The 24,943-nt window shown below is 31.9% G+C and overlaps 1 protein-coding gene across 1 annotated transcript in view; it reads right to left on the bottom strand.

Moving 5' to 3' along the window:
- Positions 1 to 24,943, bottom strand: part of LOC130444259 (neuropilin and tolloid-like protein 1) — a 699,554-nt gene that overhangs the window by 361,578 nt on the left and 313,033 nt on the right. Inside the window, exon 3 of the mRNA XM_056779324.1 lies at positions 21,601 to 21,630. Coding sequence (XP_056635302.1) covers positions 21,601 to 21,630 — 30 coding nt within the window. The remainder of the gene's footprint in view (positions 1 to 21,600; positions 21,631 to 24,943) is intronic.

Here is a 24,943-nt window from a genome sequence, read left to right on the forward strand (position 1 = left end):
CACATTTTTTTCTCACTTCGTTATTGGAAATTGAAAAAAAAACAGGTGAATTGACAGCAGATGTTGTAAATTTTATATGAATATCTACACACAGTTATCACAGTTGACAAGAGAATTGACATCTGAAAATCAGATAAACTGAGAAGATTATACTTTGTCGCCTGAAATTATGGGGTAGCGTGTATCAAATCCGGTATTCCTGATTTTTTTCAGACTTCACGTTCACGATGTTGGCATAATGAACAATCCAAGTATGTGACTTTGGCCGAACGTCAAAAATCGAAAAAACCGAGAAAAAAAAAACCTAAACCCCAAAGGTTTATAGGCTATAGTTCCGATTTTTGACAGACAGTTTATAATGTTGAACTGATGAATAATACAAGTTTGCGACCTAGAGCGCCTAACGCAACTTTGTCAAAAATGAAAAAAAAAACGTTATTTTTTTAGATGTTGGCGATTATAACCCTAAGTTCATAGACTTGTTTATGATGGTGGTCTAATGAATATTGCAGATCTGTGACTTCCATCCCCGAACGCAACTTTGTCAAAAATTGTAAAAACCGAGAAAAAAATGGGCTTTCCAAACTTTGACGATCAAAACCAATCATATTGTAGTAAATTCAGTCTACTTTAAAAACATACTAAGAAAGTTTTCTCTTGTCTAGTCATTTTGGTTTTTAATCACCAAAATTTGAAAAAAAAACCGTTTTGTCAATTTTCTATCAAGTTGCATTTGGCGCTCGAGGTCACAAACTTTTAGTATTCATTAGGCCAACATAATAAACAAGTTTGCAAAAAATCAGAGCTGTAAACTAATGCTAGGGAACAAATAAAGATTTGGATTTCATGAAAAAAAGAAACGGAACTATACTTAAAGCATTTAAAATGAAATATCTTAGAAAAGGAGATAATGAAATGGAATTGAAAAAATAAGCAATGAATAAGAGAAATGAGGACATATCAATAATTCATAGAAATGGAATTAACTATTCATTTAACTTGGGTAATGAAGATTGAAAAAACAAGAATGACCAGAGAAAAAATACAACGGACAGCACGAAATAATAAGGAGAATATAAAATCAAAATAATTGCTAGGATAAAAGTGAAGTATTTAGTTCGTATATATAGTTCGACTGCTTTTTCGTCTGAAAAGGTGTAAGAAATGGGAAAAAGAATTTGATATCAATCAGATTCTTTAGTAAGAGTTTTGAAAATGTTTATTTCCATGAAATATGGCAGAATGACGTATTTATTAATTATTCATAGTATAGTAAAGCCCTTTCCGTTAATTCAGTAATCTTAATCTCAACTTTCGCAAAAATTAACTTTTAAATGTTCCCTTAATCATCCAAATCGTTATAACACCACTTTCTACACTTTATAAGATATTAAATCCTCTCTTTCACCTTTTAACAACACACGTTTCTTTCTATGGAACGAGCTCTACTTAGCTTACGGCCCCAATAATAAATGAAGCCGTAAAGTAAAATAATCTTATCTTCCCCAGGCGGTATTTTGACTTATATTTTGGCACTCGTGAAGTAGATTACATAGTAAGCTGAATGTTGTTTAGATGTTCAGACTTATTTCAAATTATTAGAACTCTCTTTGGGGAAACACTCTTATAGTAGTGATAGATGATAAAATCATTTTCCCTACTATACAATATATACTTTTTAGATGATATTTAGCTAAGAAAATGAAATGGAAGCTAGAGATTGGCAACAATTTGTTGTTAAACTTTGGAAATACAGAAGGAATTTCCCAAGCAGCAAACAAAGTAATTTCTAATATGTTAAAATCAGTGTAGTGAAAAAAGTGAAAGATTTAAATAAAATGGCATTTCAGCATTTTCGCTTGTATATTCAATATAAACTTTTAAAAATAATGTAGCACTGAGTTTTTGTAGTTGTAGCCACTAATTATTTTCAGTGTATATTGATATAGAAAGAATTAAATAATATAATTTGTATTAATGTGTGGGGCTTGGTTTCTCATCAAAAAATTATTATTTTGTGGTTCTCCTTAAACTTTTAGGACGACCTGCAAAACAACTTTACAACAATTTTTCACACTCACTTTTAATATCCGCGTCATTTTACTACGGACCAGTACAATATTTTTTTGTAAATAACCTAGGTATTGGGAAACTGTTTTCAGTAGTAACTCAAGGACATTTACAATTGTTCGAAAAAATTTTATAACAGATTTCGAAAGGTTATTGTTTGGGAACAGACCGACGCCGTAGAGTTGCTATAAAATTTTTGAGCAGTTTTCAATATTTGAGCGTTATTCGGAAAAAAATTTGTTTTCCAATTATAGGGAAATCACAGAGCAAAAACGGTTTGATTAGGAGTACAATAAACAAAAGAGCAATTAGAAAGGTTAACTGAAGATCCAGACGTGTTAGTTTCTATAACTGATGAGAATGTATTTCCAATACATATGCTGTTAATAATTTGATTACGATGTTCTTCGTCAATATATAAGTAGAGTTTTATTCAGTTTTCACTCGTGATTTTCTCTTGTACACCACTTTTCGAAAATAGACTAGCCGCGGTCGAACTGTTGAAATGATTAGTAAACTTTTTTTTTGGTATTTGAGCCAATTGCTACGGCAGACAATTTTGTCTAATTTTGAATTGTATTTCCTCCAATGGGTATATTATCATACCAGTGATTATCTCCTGATTTCCAGTGACGATTTATTCTTAGAAATAGTCTATTGTTTTCGATATTTGGCCCTTTTTTGACATCAATTTTTCAAATAATCTGTCGTTGTTATGTATTAAAAATTTATTTTCAGTACACATTATTTAAATCCCTTGGCAAGTCTTCCTGAATACGGGGTTATGGGTTATATTCAACTCGATTCGTTACAGAACCATCGTTGTTTGATTCAATACAAAAAAAGTTGGTCAAGCAAGCATTTAAACTCAGTATCATCTTTTCTTATATTGTTCTCAGCCCAATCCTTGAAAATCAATGTCAATTCTGGACGCTGTTCGTCCATCTAAATGATACCTTATATCATTTGGAAAAGTCCATAAATGCTTTCTATACAATTTTTTTATTATGAACGGATTTTTTGGTATATTTGATATTCTTGTCAGTATTACAACCAAATAGTGACATTTTGAAATATTAAATATTTGAATCGTCAAAATCGAAATAAATTGTTTTTAATTAGATGACTTCAAATTGAATTTTTTCATTGGATTTCATATCTAACTAAAAGCCTCGGTCGGGTGCCTGGTTTAGTAGTTACGAGCGAAACTGAAACAATTAGTTCTTGCAATATATGGCAATTTGACAGAAATTTGATTAGATCAGTTTAATTAGGGCAACGTCGATCTAGATTGGTATAGATTGTGTTACAGTTCAACCTACACGAGGAACTTAGTTAAATAGCTAATCAGTAACAAGTCTTTTTCTCCCTTCTTTAGCTAATTTTTAAGCATTTTCAACCCAAATTTTTTTACAATGACGTCGTCAGCATTTGGCGTTGTTTCTCCGGCAGAGCAGATGCTTCATTACATTCTTTGCAATAGTTGTCCGTTTTCCCTCCCCAATTCTGAAGTCTTGTCCAACGTTAATATGTCCATTGATCAATGGTCTTTTGAATAGAATCATTTCTGTTTTCTCTTCATTGTTCCCTGGCTAAATCGCTAAATCGTATATAATACAATCACTTATGTTTGACAATAAATCTAAATGTTGGACTCTGATTCTTGTGTCTTGCATCTTTTAACGACTTCATCGATAATAAGACTATTACTTCCTTCGTCCTAATTCAGCAAATTTATCCGACTCAGAGTTCTTTCAAAATTTCTATTTCCCAGTTATGAAGTAGAAGCTTACTTCAGTACTACGAATCTAAAGCCGCATCCTCACTCTCGCGTAAAAACGCGAAGCATGAGTGTGGATCCGATTCTCATATTCTTCGCAGTCACGAAGCGCGCGCGAACACGACAATATTCCACATTTGTGGGTTGCTCAGCCGTTCGGTAGCAATTGCCACAGACACTTCTGTTTTCGACTCCACGATTTTACATACAAAATGAGTACCGTTTGGAATAACTTAGATAATAATTTAGAACTTAAACTTATTGAATATTTTCGTGCTGGTAATCCACCATCTCCGATTTATGTGCCTCTTTTGAATTGTACATTTTTTCTACAAGATGTAACCATAAATTGCCAAAGCGCAAAGTAGTGGAGTACCTTCTGTAGTATTTTCACTGTCCTTACCTCCTATAAATAAACTTTGATTGAAAAATTACAAGACGTGGATACGCGTCAAGAGCACGAACTATACTCAGAGCCTAGCGCGAACCTGCGAGTGTGAACTGTTGGGAATCTTACCCGCGATTCGCGGTGCTATTCACGCCGTAATTCGCGTGCGAGTGTGGATCGGCCATTAGAGAGTGCCTCACAACAGCTCATTACCACTTAGTAAATATTATCAATATTCGAGGCTGAGTTCAGTGTTTTTTCACTATTTTGTTCTCAGTATTTGTGAACAGTTCACACATATTGGAATAATTTGAAAAGTGCTTTTCTCTATCACCAGTAACGTATTGTTGAGAGTTCCTTTCCCCATTCAAATCTACTCCACTATCGTAATAATCATATCAACATGTTATTCTATACCTCACGTACTTTCTACGTCGATATCATATTTTTCTTTCAATGCAATTAGTTGGTAGTTTTTAAGTAATTTGTGTTTAGTGTTAACATCCAATGAAAAAAATGTTGAAATTATTATTATGACAGTTGGATAGAATATAGGGGGGGAAAGAATGTATCAATGGGCTTAGGAAGTTTAAGAAAAGTATATTCTTTCTAAGCAAAAATAGATACAAGAATAATGGTGTTTATTTCAAGTCGATAGGATTAGTATTAACAAACATACAAGTCTAGATATATTTTATACCGTCCAAGATCTGTTCCAAATAGGTATTACGTCATTAGCGCCGATTTTGTAGAAGAGCGGCTGGGCTATTTGACAAAATGCTACTGGCTAGAGTGACTAGTCGCTATTTTAACGACGAAAAGTTGATTTGTTGATAAAAGTAGAGCAAGGATCTTTCCGTAGTTCTTTCAAAATAGATTAAAATAGATTTTAAATTCACGGAACCTCTTAATTGTGAGATACATAGTGTTCAAGTTTAAACAAATGCATTACATTCAATTTGAAGCAAATTCGACTTCGGTGTTTTTATACTCATGATATTCGAGTACAAAGTGTCTGATTTTCATCTCAAATTAATTCAAGTGAGATAGGGAAATACTATTATTTTCTGTATGTTACATTTCAATAATTCAATTTAGTTAATGCCTGATAACTAGCTAGAGGTATCAACAAACTTACATGAAAACTGTAGTTTTATTAAAGCTTTTATGAATAAAGTTTATGTCTGTGTCAATTTTGACGATTTCATAATGAAAACCAAAGCGATTTTATTTTTAAAAAAAAAAAATTCTAGGGGTCATATTATATGCATATTAAATGTGAATTTTTAAAAATGATCAGTTCTCAAAAACCGGAGGTCCCTTTTCTTCTTTAACAATATTCAGGCTAGATCCCGTACGGAAGCTTTGTTAATGCAAAAAACAGAGAAATCAAATTACAAGTAACTTCTTAAAACTACTATATTTTTGTTACATTAATACGTCAAGTTACCCTGTATCGTTAGTTTTAAGATTTTAATATGATGTTTAGAAAATGAAAGTACCTATTCATTTCGAAACAACATAGCCGATTACTTGTTCTTGATAAAACAGAATTCCTTCTACTGCCCTTTTCGATTGCATCACACCATTTTTTCCGTAATTTTTCTCCTTTAGGGATATTTATTTGGTGCATTAATAGTGGTGTTGGTACATTTTTGTACAATACAATATTTATAACAAAACTTTGTCGATCCAGGATTCGACTTCAACATCCTGACAAAAATACAGCTAATACGACGCGATAAGAAGGTAAAACAAAACAACGTGGTGTTTATGCTGTTGTTGCTTATCGGGTCAAAATCGATAGGCGCTAGTGACGTAAGCAAGAGATTGGCGCGGTTCAAGAAGAAATGAGGGCAGAATAAAAATATTACACTTTTATGAATTTATATCAGCGCTATTACGAGTGCTAGAAACGTGCAGTAGATTGCAAAACTTATACTAAGGTGCTCCAAATCATACGTAACCACCCAGATATTACAACGTAGTGAAATTTCAAATTGTCCAACGTGGCTCTACCCGTAAAAAATTATTAATCCTTACTTCTATTAATCCCATACTTCAAAAATTACAACATAACAAGTGAATAGACATCTATTTGAATATAATAAATAATGTGGAATTTTGATGTAAATCTCATATTATACAATAAATGAATAATTGGTTTGTTAAATAAATAATGTTGGTGGGGTAAACAAGAATTGTGGGAATTAATATGATTGTGAACTAATCATGTAACATTTAGGTGATTTATAATAATGATGTATTTTATTTTCCATTATACACATGACACTCGGCTTATTGATATCATTTTATTACCGCATGTAGATGTTTTATTGTTGTCTGTCAATTATTTATTGTTAATGTACCATTATTTCCAGTATAATATTCAATTTTACAATGATTGATGAATAGTATCGTGCGATTTTCAATGCAATTCAATTTGAATGAGGTATACGAAAAGTATACAGAGTGAGTTACAAGTAAACGACATATATATGAAAGTGTAATGAATAAATAGAAAAAAGTGAAGAACAGCAAGGCTTCAGAAAAAATAGATCGACAAAAGAGGTAATTTTCAACCTTAAACAAATGATTAAAATTCCATTCATTATCAAAACTCCCTATTTCTTTTGTTTTGTCGAACTCAAGAAAATATTTGATTGAGTTCAAATAGCTGATATTATTTATTTACTTTGGAAACACAGGACACCCGTAAATAAAGTACCTAATAGAATAGCTCTATAGGAACAAAAAAACACAGATCAAAATACAACGGGGGTTTACCTAACAAACTCCAATACTAACAGGAATAGGTGACAGCTTAAGCCAATTCTTATTTAATTATAACTGGAGGTAAAAACTCAAGTAAATGAGACCACAAAAATCTCTGGCTATCTGCGGGTCATCAGATGGAAAAATGTATGTCCACCGATGTTTAATTTCGTACGTACGAGTATATATGCATTGGAGTCTCGAGCGGACACAACCAAAACGAAGAACATGACGAGGGCAGCAGAAATGAAAAATTGAGATCTAAAATAAGATCTGATAAGATCTGAAAGTGTAGGATATAGTACGATTCACGAGATCAAGATGAAGATATTGAAGAGAACATCGACAGAATGATAGAAGGTAGATGGGCAAGGAATGAGAAACACCAGCTTCAAGGCGACCTCCCGACCGCGGTGGACCTCCTAAGGTATGAAACAAAAGCTGGACATCTACTTCTCAAGAGGCTGAAAAGTAGGAGGAGCAAGAATAAATCTTAAGAAAAGAGAAAGAAGTAGGGAATAAGACTTATATATAACTTTAATTCATGATGGTATTCACATTGTTTGATCTTTTCTGTTAATATTTTTTATGTAAGTGTCTCTGTACTTGATTACTGTAATTTGCAATGAGTTATAGTTATATTTCTTGGTTTTGTATATCTTTTAATTGAAAAGTACTTTTTCTACGACCGTGTGTTTTAACCCACTTTCCCGCACGCATTTTAGTTTTGAAAGTGTCACTTTCCCGCACTAGTGCGGGAAAGTGAAATTATGTAAATTTTGACCTTATCAGACAGTTTTTTACTTCGGAGGTTATAACTATTGTTACTACAAGTAAATAAATATTTACGAAATAGTCCATCAAATAAAATTTAAAGCTTTTCGAGCTTATTGTAGCATTTTTAATTTTTTGAAAATATAAAATAATAAAGATATTTTTTATATAACCTTGTACATTCTTCAAAGGAGTGTCACAAAACAACTATCAAACCACCCGGGTTTGATATCAGCTGCTATGACAACCCAGGCGTGTAATTATTACTAAAACGTCAAAGTTGTTCAAAACGTCTTGGAAGTGATCGAATAAGTATAATCTTCTTCTAAATTAAACCACATTAAACCAAATAACTCCACTGGACTGGCCATTCTTACTAGTCTACAGAATGCAACAAATTATGTTTTCAATATTATTATTTATAATACTTAGTAGTTTTTAGTTAAAGTTTTGTATATTATTATGTTTGTTGGAAAAAAATAATTTTTGAAAAATGGGTCGTTTTATATACGGTAGTAGAAAAAATAATGTTCCTAACTTATGCGTAAAGTGTCTTTCCGCACTTGACCGCTTGCCCAAACTCCGCTCCGCGTCGTTCGGGACAACTGCAGTCGCGTGCGGGAAAGTATCACTTTCCGCACTTGTTAGGAAAATAACTATTTCCTAACAAGGAATAAGTAAGGAACATTATTTTTTCTACGACCGTATATACAGAAAAGTATACCAACCCATTTTTCAAAAATTATTTTATTCCAATAAACATAATAATATACAAAACTTTAACTAAAAACTACTAATTATTATAAATATTAATATTGAAAACACAATTTGTTGTATTCTGTAGACTAGTAAGAATTGCCGTTCCAGTGGAGTTATTTGGTTTCAACTGGAAGGTAGATGACGTCGATGAGGATGGCATCGGTTGCAGGTCGCATAAAGATGACGGCAACGGTTTTAAGTCATTTGGCAGGTAACAGCTCGGAATTAGTTTCATTTGCAGCCTTCAAAATAGCTTCGGGAAGTTCTTCGTCGGATGAATCCATTAATATTATTGTATCGGATTCGGTTTAATGTGGTGTAATTTAGAAGAAGATTCCACGTATTCGGTCACTTTCAAGACGTTTTGAACAACTTTGACGTTTTAGTAACAATTACAAGGTTATATAAAAAATATCTGTATTATTTCATATTTTCAAAAAATTAAAAATGCTATAATAAGCTCGAAAAGCTTTAAATTTTATTTGATGGACTATTTCGTAAATATTTATTTACTTGTAGTAACAATAGTTATAACCTCCGAAGTAAAAAACTGTCTGATAAGGTCAAAATTTACATAATTTAACTTTCCCGCACTAGTGCGGGAAAGTGACACTTTCAAAATTAAAATGCGTGCGGGAAAGTGGGTTAAAACGCACGGTCGTAGAAAAATAACTATTTTATAACAGGTGAAAAGTTTTACCTTCCAATTTATTTCGACTTCCGTCAAAATAATACTTGGCATTGACAACTTAGATGATTATATTAATAGATAGTCCACCTACAATATGAATATCTGAATAAAAATCTATTTTAAAGACGATAAATGAAGTTCGTTAACCTAGGTATTTTTTATCATTGGCAGCTTTCTCGTGAACCGATTCTCAAAATTCCTTTTTTTCATTTGATTCAATTTTGTCAGCTTACAGTCGACCAGACCCGATACTCCTTCACGTCCTCGTGAAGGTAAAGTTTTCCCTTAGCAGCTGTATTATATCAAACCAAATACATCAGATCAATAACAATGAGATTATGTGAAAGGATGAATCTAGTATACTCCAGAACTGAGCTCAGATTCTTTTCTATTTTCTATGAATAGGTTTATCCTTTCTGAGGGGCATATACCTGTATATACCTCACTCGAACGATACGAACCAAGCAAATCCCTAACCACGTAAAAAAGGCGCTTTAAAAAGAGGCTCGATTTTCCTACTCTGTCCACTACAAACATCTTTGGTGAAGCATACTGACCATGGTTATGTAATCTTGTCTAAGCATAAATCTTTGAGAAACGTCATTCCTTATTGCAGCCAGATCTGGTCTTTTACATACGTAAACTTCAGCGTCGGTAATACCTCGTGGCCTGTATCCGATGAACAATTCATAGGGACTCTTTCCAATGATAGAAGTAATCGAAGAATTGATTCCCCACATGTCGGTTTCGGAGATTGTGATTAAAAATGTCCTCTTGCTTTGCAGTTGGAACATTTGATGTTTTGTTAATACGGCTCTGCGTTCGGTTTGTCACATAATGAAAAAGTACTGAGCAAATCAGCTCTGAAAATCTTTGGTGAGAATATTCAGATATTGGTATCTTTTCATAACTATCGTTTCGCACAGCAGACAGTTACTCCTCAAAAAAAGCTTCCGGGTTTACGTAACAACCAGCCCTTGCAGAGATGAATATGTTCCATTTTTTTTAAATAATGAGTATACTTGGGCTCTTTCACTAACTTTTGGCAGCCAGCATTTTTCGTTAAGCCTTGGCAACAAGAATATTACAATGAAAATAAAATGAAAATAGACATGTTTCAACAAAAAATATTCTCCTTCTGTTGTTACATTTCAAAAGTATGTAGCAGCCATCAAATAAATTATTTGTAATTGTATTAAAAATTGGGGTCTGTTTTATCATTGACAGCTTTCTTATTTCTATGTATCGGAACCATTTCTAAAAATTCACTTTTCCGTGTGTTTGATTTCATTTCAAAAATTCCATTATCCACCAAAAACTCTTAATACTCAAAGAATTCAAAAAATTAATAACTTCATGAAATGTCAAAACAATACTTTTGTTTACCATAATTTTCATTTTTTCCACTCACAAAATAAAACATTATTTTAATGCTTATTTCATAAATAGCTGGAAGTCATAGTGAAACTTCTTTTAACGTATGGATGTGAGTGCTGACAACTAACAGATAGACAGTAGAAAAACATGGAGGCTGTGGAAATAGACTACTTAAGAAGATCGTGCAGGATATCCAGAACAGAGCATATACGGAATGAAGATACAGGACGAATAACAGGTCAAGTGTACACGACTTCAGAGAGAATACAGACTGAACAACTGATTGGTACGGACATGTGATGAGGATGGATCCAAACAAAAAACATTTTGATGTATAAACCGTAAAATAGCAGGAGAAGAGGAAGGCTCTCAAGGACCTGGAAGAAAGGAATTGAACAAAATATGGAAAATGAGCTATCCAGGAAAATGAGTGTATATATAATGGCTAAAGTCATAGCAAGCAATAATTTATCATTTTAGTTGTATCAAAAATATTGTAATGTTAGCTCTAAAAGTATCACGATTGAAGTGTGAAACATTCATTGAAAGATTTTCACCACGTCTGAGGAATACCAAAAGGGTAAAAAAATATAGATGATCTATCGAAAGATTTCACAATAATTTAAATAGCACAATAATATCCGCCTTATTATAAAACTTTCAGGAACCAAAATTCATAGAAATCGTACATGCTGTTTCCGAGATAATTCAAGCGTTCCATACAAATGATTGGAGCAATCAATATTCATAGCTTTTCCGAACACACTAAGTTAGAAAAATGAATTGAGAATATGGAAAAACGGGAAAAAGGAAATATTCAAATGTTTTCACAAAAAGCCATTCGTCTTTAGATATTCTTTTGTCGTGACCACGACAACAACATTCTTAAGAAAATTAAAGTGCGAGAGTAGCACTAGAAACGTTCATTTTTATTCATGTTTTTGCCGCACTGTATGAAAGACAATCGTCCCTAGCTCTACAACATGTACTTGTTTATATTTACTTATCACTTTTTTTGATATAACGTCCAACTACAGATTAAACAACTTTTGTTACAAAATAGATTTTATCTCTCATTATTAGAGTATTTCCAGTTACAAGCTAGATTTATGATTTTCTCTCATAGAGTATACTGTACATCATGAATTGATGTCCCATTAAGATGTATATTCTTCTCACATATAATAAACTGCGAACCTGAATCAGAACGAGTTGAGGTCATTGATAAGAAGCAAGCTGAACTCTTTCTTTGAGTACCTTCAGTGCTTTAGTTTCTTTTAGCTTCACGTTTCAGTAAGTCACTATTCCCTATTTAACTACATTGAAATCCTTTTTTTTTTATTGTCCTTGTTCCAGCCATTCACTTATCAGTTATAAAATGCCCAATTGGATTTTGGCGGAGGTCCAGAAATAAACGATGCTTCTCAGCGCCAACAAAACTACTAAAAAATCAAATTGAATCTCGAAAGTTCAGAAAGTTTTTGCTTTGATATTTTAATTTTATCTTAATTGTGTTGAATAATCTCCCATTAGCTCCATTTCTTTTGTATATCTCTTGTGGCAGCCTGTGGCAGCAAATTAATTGAAACTTTTGACCCGCTACATATTTGATTCTTCTAGTTTTATCTTTTGGTGTTTTCTCCTTTTGGATTATTGTCTTCGTTTTAGTCTTGTGTTTATTATTTTTTCTACCGCCAATATGAAAAGTTTGTTTTAGATCTTTGTTATATGACTTTCTTAAAGTGGTATTTGACTTGGAAGAATATCCATAACGTGGTGAGTTCTGGCGAAGAGTTGCATAGTGAATTTTGTGAAAAATAGTGATTTGTCTTGCGCGAACAGGAAAATTAGATTATTAGAATTTAATTTACTTAGATTACTAACTATATAAACTATAAAACAAGCATGAAAAATGTGGTTTCAAGTAACTTGAAGAAAATACCCAAAAAATACGAGGTTCTTGCATGTTTTCATCAGCTTCAAGAACAATGCACGGCTGGAAGATTTCAATTTTTTATGTCATTGTCTTCATCATGGCAACAAGTAACTTGTAGCCAGGATGGATCACAAGTGACACCTAGATTATAAACTTAGGTTTTTGGGTTGAAATGAAAATAGTATATTATTGGCGGGTGTATAGTGAAGCACGAGCACTATCGAGTGGCATAAATTACCGAGTGAATAACTCATTATACGCGAGTAGAATACTATATTCTATCCACGACTACTAAATATTTATTTTTATTTGTTATATTGTTGGAAATAATACTATTTCATTTAATTTAAATCATTTAAACAAGTATTTAAACAAGTATTTAAACAAGTATTTCATACAAAACATTATTGTTCATTTAAATTTAGTAAACAGCTATTGAAAATTGAAAATTATAATAATCGTATATCTCCATAATAATCAACACAAAAATCTATGTATCAGTTTCATAAGTATTGGGTATCTAATATTCTAGAAGAAAAGTATTTTTAGTATAAATGGTATGAATAATCCTGTTTGTCAGTTCAAAATTCATATGCCATATACATTTCTTCACTTTTGCGGAAATAAATTCAATGAGGCAATTTGAGAAGATTCTCTAATTTCGGGTATTGTCAACATTATTTGACATAAAATATTGAAACACTTGGATAGCTTAATACTCAATAATGTTGAAAGGTTTAAGTCAAATTTATATTGTTTCAATGCTACTTGAATTTATAAATTTTTTCAAAAACAGATATACGATAAATACATTCAATGTCGCTAAAAGCTCAGTATTAATGCTCCGTGACTTGAAACTGCAGTTCCCAGGTTCGAATCTGGTCTAGGAAAGTTTATTGTTCTAAATTTTTTCATTTGTATAGAAGTGATGAATGGGTACATTATACAATAGTCGTGGATAAAATTGTTTAATTTCTCGAATCGAATGCTTTTCCATTGCCAAATGAGAAAAGTAGTTTTTTCTTTGAAAAATTTAAGTTTCGTTAAATTCCAATTCATAACTAGTACCAGAATACTATTGCTTCTAAATGTTTTTTAAATTAGTTTCTTTCAATAATTTTTAAGAGACTGATGAAATAGTAACGTTTCGACTTTTCTTTAAGTTTTTATTATCAAAATATAAAATTGACACTGACAATTTGTATATTTATATCAATCAATAGATCACCTACATCATTAACATCAAAATAAGAATAAAATCAAAATAGGACTTAGTTCTAATTAGAAAAATCAACCTTTTCCCAGTCCTTACATCTATTGTCTATTTTCTGTTTTCCTTACCATATGTACAAGGACTTTCCCAACAACTATCAAATTATTTTAATGAATATGATATTAGTATAAGTCATGAAGAACATAATACAGTATTCAAATATTTCACTAAATTAAAATCTAAAACACCAAAAACCGACAGAAGTAATGTTATATATCAAGTGCCTTGTACTAATTGTGACGCTGTCTACATAGGGCAGACCTCTCAATATTCTCATTCCTATTTTATCAATAATTATTAATGTTGAGTGTAGTTTGCACGATTTGACTAACAATCCCAATATCAAGTCCCAAGGCCAAACGATGTCTGTTTGTGGCTTAGATTTGAGCACACCATGTTTTTCACGCGGACAATTATACGTACACCATGTTTTTCACGCGAACCATTATACGTAGCATGCTCTCGAGTGGGTGAACCATCCAGTTTGTTTGTGTTAGCTGAAGATGAGCTAACAAAAATATTGTCACGCTATAGCATTAAGAGATTGATATTGTTTGTTAGTGTTACTATCGTAATTAATTATTGATTATTAATTATTGATATATATATATATATATATATATATATATATATATATATATATATATATATATATATATAAAATTTTGAGGAATAAATTATAATGAATAAAAAATGATTAAAATAAAAAATGTTAGGTGTTTTGTTATTTTTATATTCGCTCATCGCTCACAGCGCTCCATGCCTCTTTCACTCTTATATCACATCCTTAACACAGAAATTCCCTAGAAATAATTATATGGCAAAACAACGTTTGCCGGGACAGCTAGTTCAATTATAAAGATTCAAAAATTATTGGTTCGGAATCTAATACACGAAAAAGAGAATTTTTAGAATTGGTTCACATATATAAGAACGAAAATACTATAAATGATGAAAAAGATCTATATAATAGTTTTTTTTATTCTTATTTTCATGTTCATGATGTAGGTGATCTATTGATCAATATAGCTACGCAAATTGTCAGTGTCAATATCATATATTGGAGAAAGAAGTGGAAACGTTACTTTTTCATCAATCTCTTAAAAATTATAAAAAAAACTGATTTTAAAACAGATAAGACCTAAAATCAAGAACATTTAGACACATTAATATATCAAAATGTCTAAACAATAAGAAATTGGAGAAATTTGTACCAGAATACTTCATATCACGTTATGTTACCACTTTCAATCAAACACCCTATAAATACAGTATACTTAATGGTCGTTTACAATTATTACTTTTAGGCTATGATGAAATATTCAAAAGATAAAACCGATATATTAGAGAAGAACTTTATCCCAAAATTTTAATCGAGTTCAAGCTCAAATTATCAGAATTTTCGGATCGAATGATGATTTATTGCTTACAGATATACCTGTGGCTATTTAAAATTCTCAACCGATTTGAAAGAACTCTTTAATCTTTTCGAAAGTCGGGAGCGTAACATCACTTTTTATTACCATTAAAATTTAAAAGCTTTTATCGTATTGGTCAAATCGCTCTGGGAGCAATAACAAAGTCTTATTTTCAAAGTTTGTAGGTGAAATATACGAGAGTGAAAGATATACGAGAGTTGCTACTTAAATTTTGAAATATGGCAACACTGATGTAACTATATGTCAAATCTGACCTTGCCATCATAAAGTTTGAGATTTTTAATTATGAAAGTACTCAGAGCTTGTTGTCATACGAGTGCTATTGGAGTTAAATCCTGCAATGTTTTTACATGATTTTCGACGAGGATTGAACCAACAGCAGTGTGCCGAACAACTCACTTCGAATTTGGTGACGAAGCACCATCTGAAGCCACCTGTTTCGTATTTAATCATTGTGGCATTTCGCTACAGGATGAATTTCGTGAAGGTCGTCCAAAATAGGCTGTTATACTAGAACACATCGATGCTGTGCGTAAACTGATATTTCAATATCGTTATATGATATCCCGAGGCATTAGTTCCACTCGCATACACTCAATATTGCATTTGAACATTTGGCTGTCGAAATAATTTGTCCGCGTCGAATATGCATAATTTGACAATCGCACAAAAAAGCTCGTGCCGATTGGTGCAATGAAATGCTGGAAAAAATTAATCGCGGTGCCTCAACAGACGCCATTAAGATCGTGACACGCGACGAATCATGGATCTATGCATATGAACCCAATACTTAGCAACATTCAACTTCATAGGACTTTCAAGACGACCCAAATCCAACAAGAGTTGTTGGCGTACAAAGCACTTCGACGCAAATGGTTTTCTGTTTTTTCGGAATAATTGGACATATCGTCACCGTTCCATTAGATAATCGTAGATCGATCAATTCTAAATGATATGCCAGAATTTGTTTGATATGTGTGTTTCCGCACAAATCAGGGAAAACAATCGTAGAAGACTAATCATTGTCCATCACGATAACGCGAGGTCTCACACATCATTTCAAACTTTTTTGAACAGACAAAACATCAAATTGTTGGATTATCCGCCGTACAATCTAATGGCTTCTTTTTATTTCCCCAAATCAAAAATAAAACCTCGTAGAATACTCTAAACCGATTTTTTATATGTATCCACATCACCTAACTAATATGTAATTTTTGTTTCATATTCTAGAATTAATATGAAGAGTAAATGACTTAATGTGTTTGTATCTTGGAAAAATAAAACTGTGAACTGAAATTATTATGTGAAACTTCATCACTTATATAAACTCCTATATACTTGAAGTTGGTGTAAATATTATTTTTCGTAACTTCCAGCAGGCTATCGAAAAAGCACTAGAAAAACTGGTAATTACATTCTGTGTTAACTCTACAAATATTTGAGAGTATTCAATCATCTGGAACTTTCGTACTAAAACTTGAGCTGATCTTATTAGTTGAGATAGTAACAAAAGTTGTGTAAATGTGCATAGACGATTATACAGAGGTGCTTATAATATATGTTGGTACTAGTCGCATTTAAAATTCGATTTTTATTTCATAGAATTGACTTTAACCGTATAAATAGGAAATAATTACTTTAAAAGAGACCTATTTCAAAATAATGCACTAGAGCTTATAAAGGAACCCCTTACGTTTCCCAACAAAGCATATATAATGGGTGTTTTTAAATGATTATACAATCCTACTATTCTGTTCGCTTCTTGGTCTTTGATGGATGTTGAAAATAACACGTACGCTTTCCTACTATTGTTCATGTAACATTTTTATCACTATTGGCATTTTGTTTTCAGAAATATTTGTTTCCCAAATTAATAAAGAAAACCATATGGATTCTAAAATTTTTTTAACAATAAAATCATCCATGCTCCTGTTGAATGTAAAACACAAAAGTCAGTTTATAATCTCTTTGTGGTTGTTGAGATTACTAGATTATTTCAAAATTAGGCCTTTATTGCATGCTCAATACAAACAAGACTAATTACATGGACATTACTAGAAAAACAAATTTACCAAAAGGAGAAATCGCGTTTATTGACCTACAAATAAATTAAGCAGAAAAAATAACGTACTCAGGAACCGTAATTAACAATAAATTGAATATAAGCAAGAATGGTCAAAGTGAAATCATAGTTTATGAAACTCAAAAAAATCCTTTGCAGCAATGATATTGAACTACTTATGAGGATTGCACGGCTTTGTGTATTTGCTGGGTTCCTGTGCTCAAACGTTTTTCGTTGTATTTTTAGGGTAAATTGGTTTGAAAGAGTCTCAAACAAAATCAATTGCACTGAAAAATTAAATGTTCACATTGAACGACTTACGGCCACTGATGAAGTGGTGAAGTGATGAATTAATGATGAAAAAAAAAATTGCAAACATCAATCCCCACTGCAAGTATTGAAAATAAAGTTGGAATTCTCCAATTGACTACTTGGAATATTCTACCTGGTTAATCCGGGAAGAGGAACAAACTTTAGCGTGATAGGGTACTTGCATTTTTTGCAAATATTAATAATTATTACAATACCTGATACCAAAACTCATGTTCAACGTCGATTTACTGTTATTGGTGAAATATCTGACAATAGATTACACTTGGTTGACATTCATAGAAAAATATAAAAACCAATGACCCACAAATGTCAAAACAGACCGTTTCTGTAGTATAGAAGTATAGAAATGGAAAATGCAAAACCCAAGTTGTAGGTGTCATATCTTTTCAAAAATTCGCTCGTTCATCGCAACATATTTGAATTTACCAAATCCAAAAAACTACATTCAGCAAACATTTTAACTCATTTCAACTCTCTTCGGCGTCTCTATTAGTGGATTCCGGCAGTGATATATAAAGAAGCACGGTGGGTGGATATCCACCAGAGTCGTGGAGGGTTACGTAGACGACTTTATATACTTAAAACAAAATTGATTCCGCAGTGAAAATTTTAACGGGAACAACTTCGACTTCAAGCAACACTGTAAATATTCACGATCCTAGCAACAATCCAATACGTACTAATACAACTATACACGATATCATTTCTTTGAACTTGTTAAATGTTGCCCAATCAAGTACCAATAGTAATGTTACTTATTCTTCACTTCAAATTAATAATGGTCACTATTGTACTTTTAATATTACTGTTACAAAATAAAAATTGAGTTTCATCGAATTTTTTCAAGTATACGGACGTAGAAGAAATTTAGTTTGGAAGTCTTGAGTAGAGAAACTTTTTTCACTTATTGTAATTGCCGTCAAATCGATCTATTCGTGAAAAGAGTATTACTTTACTCACTTGTTGCATAAATAACTATTTTGATTAATTGAGAATAACACTTGAATAAACTTAAAAATTTTTGTTAGGTTACGTGAAAATGGAGTAAATTACAGAAAAACTACCTCTACACGATACAAACAGACATTTTCTTGAAAAGTATGGCATAAATTTTTGATGATTCCTAATGGGAAATTGAATATGATCTGATGAAATGACAATAATGTCGTTACAATTTTGATAAATTATGTTCTAATGCCCTAAAATCCACCAATCGATATTCCAAAAAGTATATCGATGCAAATGACTAGTTCATATGAAAGGAATCAAATTGAACGACCAATTCATACCCACCTATAAGATTTAAATGAAATGAAAAAAGCTTTATTGTTTCTTGGACCATAAATGCTTCTATGGTGGAAGGTCTCAATATTTTATAAGCGGTTAAATCCTAAGATAGATATTTTCTAATCCTAGGGGGAATTGGGGGTCTTGAACCACACCTAGTCTCTACTGTGACAGATAAGCTTGGTTTGGAATTAGTTAGACCAATTAATCGTGAAAAGGAACTCTGGAACTGTAAATATAAGTTGTATCATATTTAAATCTAACAAGAATCGAACACTCAAGACTTACTCATGGTTATCTGATGTCTTCTATGGTCAGACCCATTTACATAAGAGTAGTTCCAATTTGACGATAAAACATATATTAACTGAATGCCACAAATATGCCCCCCGAAGATTGCAGTTCCAATTCAAGACCAATCACAAAGACATCCTGAATGACATGAAGCAAATCTCTTTGGTGCTTCAATTTCTAAGATGTGAAGCTTTACCATAAAATATAGAAAAATTATATATTGATAATGTGTTAAAGTATGTTGTATGTATATACTAATATAATTGTAATCGTACCTGTGTAAGTGGCCATAGTAGCCGAGCACGTTAAATATGAATAAAAAAAATCCAACAATTTACATTTGTAAGAAATGCAATGTTTCACTCAACCCAAAATGTTCTTCCAGGTACCAATAACTATGAAATATAAATTGTATGGAACGTCTCAATTATCTCGGGAACGTCTTGTACGATTTTCATAAATTTCTGTGATCGCGGGGGCTATTCGATAAAACAAGCCTTCCATTCCATCTTCTGGGAAACATCAATAAGGTATTCCCTCGCCACACACGCATCTTGTAGCCAAATGTTGTCCTTTGGGATATTATTATTGTCTGAAAATTTCTAATAATAAAGTTTTTTTTAAATGTAATTGAAAATTTTCACTTGAATTTGGAAGTATCCAAGCCAACTCGAGTATAATACTTTTTACCAATAAATCTAAATACGCTTACCATTTAAGTTACTCTCAATAAAAAAGGGACCAATTATTTTGTCGTCTTTTTTTCCAGCCGGTACATTCAGTTTTTCGGGATATTGGGTGTGGGAAACACGCATCCAACATGAGGATTTTCAATAAACTTTAACAATAATAATGGGTATTTCTTAAGGATTTCGAAAAGCGAAAAATATGAAATAACAAAGTTCATTATTTTTCCGGAAAAAGGAAAGAACTGACAACAATGTAAATACAACTATAATACTGGCCGTATCACAAGACCCTTGTACACAAAAATTTATAAAAATCGTACAAGTCGTTACCGAGATAATTGAGGTGTTCCATACATAAAACTCTGTACACTGTATATTAGTAAAAAACTTTTTTCAATTCCGACTGTAAATTCATAATTTTGTAATAACTATGATCAATGGAATAATATCAAAAGTATTTGATGTCATTATCCTGATTAAAATCCTGAGTTGCTTGGTAGAAATTACTCCTTAAGTGATTAGAAGCAACTTAAGTTACTTGGGCATAACTCCATTGGAGATAATTTATTCATTCATGGCCATTTGGAAACAATATGAATTAGGCATTTTCAAATAAAAGTTTTGAGCATTAATGAGCTAAATTAATTTGATAATAATAAAAAGCGAAGCAAAATAAACTAGAACATTTTGAAAAATTCTCTAAATTAAAAAAATTATTACTTGAAAACAATCAATAAAAGAAAAGTAAATGATCTGTTGATAATTTGAAAAGCATTTTTGTTATATTTTCCCCTCTCTGAAGAGTCTACAATGGAGCTTACCAAAGCAATTCCCATAAATACAGTGCTGTTATCTTTTAAATTTCTGTACAAGTATGTTAAAAAAGTACAACCCTTCTCTTCAACTATCTAGTAGGCTTGTCCATAAAATAAGGTTCTCAACGATTTCTCAATGAAAATCATGTTTATCCGCATTAAATGATATGATTGAAAAGCTTAGAAATTCCCATTTTTTTTTCGACATAATCCATGTTTAGATGAATGTATTTTTGCATGCGGTGTACCATCTTCTTTATGCCTGAGTCGTAGAAGTCTGCTGGGGTGCCGAGAAGATAGTTTAAAACCTCTTTTTCAAACTCTTTGTCAGTTGCGAAATGCCTCCCTCTCAAATGTTTTATTGATTCAGGGGAAATATCACTGGGGGCTCTGGGCTGTAGGGAGATGTGAGACAGTATTCCATCCAAATCTGTATGTCCCTCTTTGAATTATATGCACTATTTGCGCAATTATACTTTTCTCCATAGACCTCATACAATTGGAAATGAATGTCCACCGAAGGTACGTTTTTTGCACACCTGGAATGAGAACAAAATGAAACTTCCATCTTTTAAAGCTACCGAAACTAGAATGAATAGTCTAGACAGCTCACCGGAGCAGGAACTTCGACAAAGGGAACTAAGGTACAAATAGTAGAATAACAGCACTAGAGAAAAAAAGAAGGGTATTCTTGATTTTTGTCAACCGAGCCGAAAGTCCTTGAAAGAATACCGTACTATTGGTCTACATACCGAGGACCAAAAACGAACTTTTCAATCCGGCGAGAAAAACATATATTACAGTAATGTATATATATAGATGTTGCTTTTCAATATGCGGTGAAAAATAACTTACCATAGATAAATAACAGCAGATGTGATGCTCCTGAAAATAAAAAAAAGTAGATTAATAGAACGGATTTGGATAGCTAACATATGTTAAAGTGGCACATCTTCATAATAAGTACAATGGTTGTCAAAGTATATCAAGATTTGGTTCTAGTTGAATAGCTTCGAGTTTAAAGAAAAAAATGACCTGGAAACTCTTTAGCAAGCATCCAAGACTTCTTAAAGTTGAACCCACAACTCCTTCTCCAAGTGTTAGCGATGAAAAACATTATCTCCACATTATAAGGTGAAACACATGTGAAAAATAAATATATCAATTTCAATAAAAATAAGATTTTTCTTTTGATAGAATTTTCTTTTCTTTTCACTGTCTTTCTCAGTCTAAAGAAAGGTATATTGAGCTTGAATGCTCAAAATATGTAACTAGCACAACAGCCAATAAACCTCAGATATCCTCATAGAGTAATTAGTCTATTAATGTAAGACCTAGTGGTCGAGTTGACCATTTTCCTTATCCGCTGATTTGGAAATAACATATTGTACTAAATAGCGCATTCACTGGAACTTCAAAGATTCCTGGCTGGAATGACATTATCTTGAAGTGGTTTCAGGTACTGAGCACTCTTAAAATTCCCTTCAATAAAAAAGGAACTAATGATATGGTTCAATAATATCTGCCCAAATTAACCATTTGAGGGCATTGGGTGTGTTCTTATCTCATCCAGTTACTCAATAGCATGACCGTTAAATGAAAAATCCACTTACCAGAAAATATGAGAATTGAAATTAGATACTTTTGTTATCTAACATATACATTATTTGCTCACCAAAATTTCTGCTATTGAAATTTTGAGCTCCTGTGTTGGTATTATTATATATTATTATATAGAGATCCATGTTATTTTCTTTTAATATGTTTACTATTGATGTATGGCTTTTTCTTAAACTCAAGCATCACATCCAATTTGTTTCCATCATTATTAATTGTTACTTGGAATATAAAGGGCGAATGAGTAAATTCCTCATAAAATGAGCCATTTACTTATTGTTTTATCCGGGTTATATTTCCAACCATTTCAAAAATTGTTATTTGATGCATTTTCGTTGATCTTACCATTTTTCGGAGTTCAAGTTAACGAATTTCCAATAATGATCTTCATACTGACAACTTATTATTACAAAACAATTTTCTGAGGCGTCTTAAACAAACCAACGTTGCCACTGAACCTCTTCAAAGTATTTTATTGAATTCTAGCTAAAGATCTGATATATTTCATCAAATTACTTTGATCATATCTTAGTTGCTGCCCTAAACTTAAAATTATTAGAACAATTAGAAAATTATCCCCCCACTCCCGATGGGAACCATTTAAGATCTGTTAAACATATATCAAGTTATACAATATGTCCTAATTTCTGTCTTATATTAATGTGACTGACCCTTAGACACTTGAAGTTCCATTAACTCATCAAATAACTTATCCGTATTTTTGTATTGATGTGACGTGACAACCATAAATATAATTGATTATATCTTTTGTATACAATAGGATTAGTATTTAAGAGGGCATATTGTGTTCTTAATATTCTTGAAATTCAGCGAGAACAGTAGTCAGATTATTGAAACCACTTTATTTATTCATAATCTATGTTAATAAATACTTGTTAATTGAGTTATTTAACTTACTCTCTAGCGCATTTTTTACCGTCAGCAATCAAAAAATATTAACAAAATTCTCAATTTATAAAAAGAAGTTTCCATGGAAAACAAAACAAGAAAAAGATAAATAATTTCATTTATTTAATAATTTTGTCCTCATTATTTCTTGACAATTCTCATAATAATTGCTTCATGAAATGAAAAATGATCTCAAATGAAGCTCCATTGAAGCCAATTGATGTCTATTGTCATTTGACATTGATCGTTGTCTTATGACGTCTATTGATGTCGATTGATATCGATTTACGTCAATTCATGTCATTTGGCCAATGGCATGAAGAGGGCTAGATTTTGATTGATTTCATTGATATTTTCCTTATAATGTCAAAATTTTTTCCATTTTGGCACATCTACAACTATATAGGAATTAAATGCAGGAACCCGAGTTTTCTACATGCGTTCTGTGAGGAGATATCGCTATTACAGACTTAGGGACGGACAGACGTGCGGACGGACAAAATGCTATTGATAGTTTTTTTTTTGTAATAAATGCGCTAAAAAGACTTTTCAATCGTTATATCACAAGCCTTCTCTTATTATTCATCTGAAAATTCAAGGTTGAACCTGTCACTCTAAGAAGTTGAGTAGCGATCGCATTTCCTCGTTGAAAAGTTCCATTTATAATTCAAATTCAAACATTTTTCAGGATTCTCCATAAATATTAGGTTTTGAGCTGTTGAAACATTTTTCCATATTTATTTTTATACTGTATTTTTTGTTGCAATTTCTCAATTTATTTAAACTGTAAAACTCATATAATGATGATTATGATGATGAAGAAGTTTCTAGAAAGTAAACAAACGACAAAATAGATAAAAAAGCCCTACTAGAATATAGTTTTGAAAAATAATATGAGCAACTCGCTGCTAGGATAAAAAAACATCAATGAAACCAGGATTTAGACTCTATATAACCGAACAGAATCGGTTCTCGGTCCTTGTCGTGGACGAGTTCGTAAAAATTCTGTTTTTATAACCATATAAATATTTCAATTTGTGTTCCAGACAGATCGGGTGGGTTTTTGATTTTTGAATAGTTACAAACAGCGATTGAAAAGATTCCACGAGTTGTCAGTAATCAATACACTCCACTCACAACATTTCGAAGAATCGTATATTTATTGTACTGTAATAAAACGGATCGGAGCAGCAAGTTGAAACTTTGTGTGAAGCTTGTTGAGACGAACGTACTCTGTTCAATATATGAGGCCAAGAAATCATGGACTACACTACATATGTAACTTTGCTTTAATGCTCTCCTTCTCCTTCTTCTTCTTTTAATCATCTTAAGATTGTTTCAATTCATATAATTACAAGGGATCTTACATTAGAATACGTTTTGTCCAGAACTGTCTATTTTCTCGCATGCCTGCTTTCCTTGGCAATCAATTTTCAGACTTTAGGAGTGAATGAATGAATATTTTCTATATATTTGATGTTGATTACAGTTACTGAGCAATGAATTTTGATATGTGATCACCGCACTGACGTTATTCCAAATAAGAATTTTGTCCCGTTTCTATCTTACGATCCCGTAGAAATTCAATTACAGTAATAATCGAAGAATATGAATAGAAGATGTAGATAAAATGGATACAGACGCAAATTTGCAGTTCGCGCTTTGAATCTCT

Source organism: Diorhabda sublineata, chromosome 5 (assembly GCF_026230105.1).
Source record: "Diorhabda sublineata isolate icDioSubl1.1 chromosome 5, icDioSubl1.1, whole genome shotgun sequence".
NCBI classification, from domain to species: domain Eukaryota; kingdom Metazoa; phylum Arthropoda; class Insecta; order Coleoptera; family Chrysomelidae; genus Diorhabda; species Diorhabda sublineata.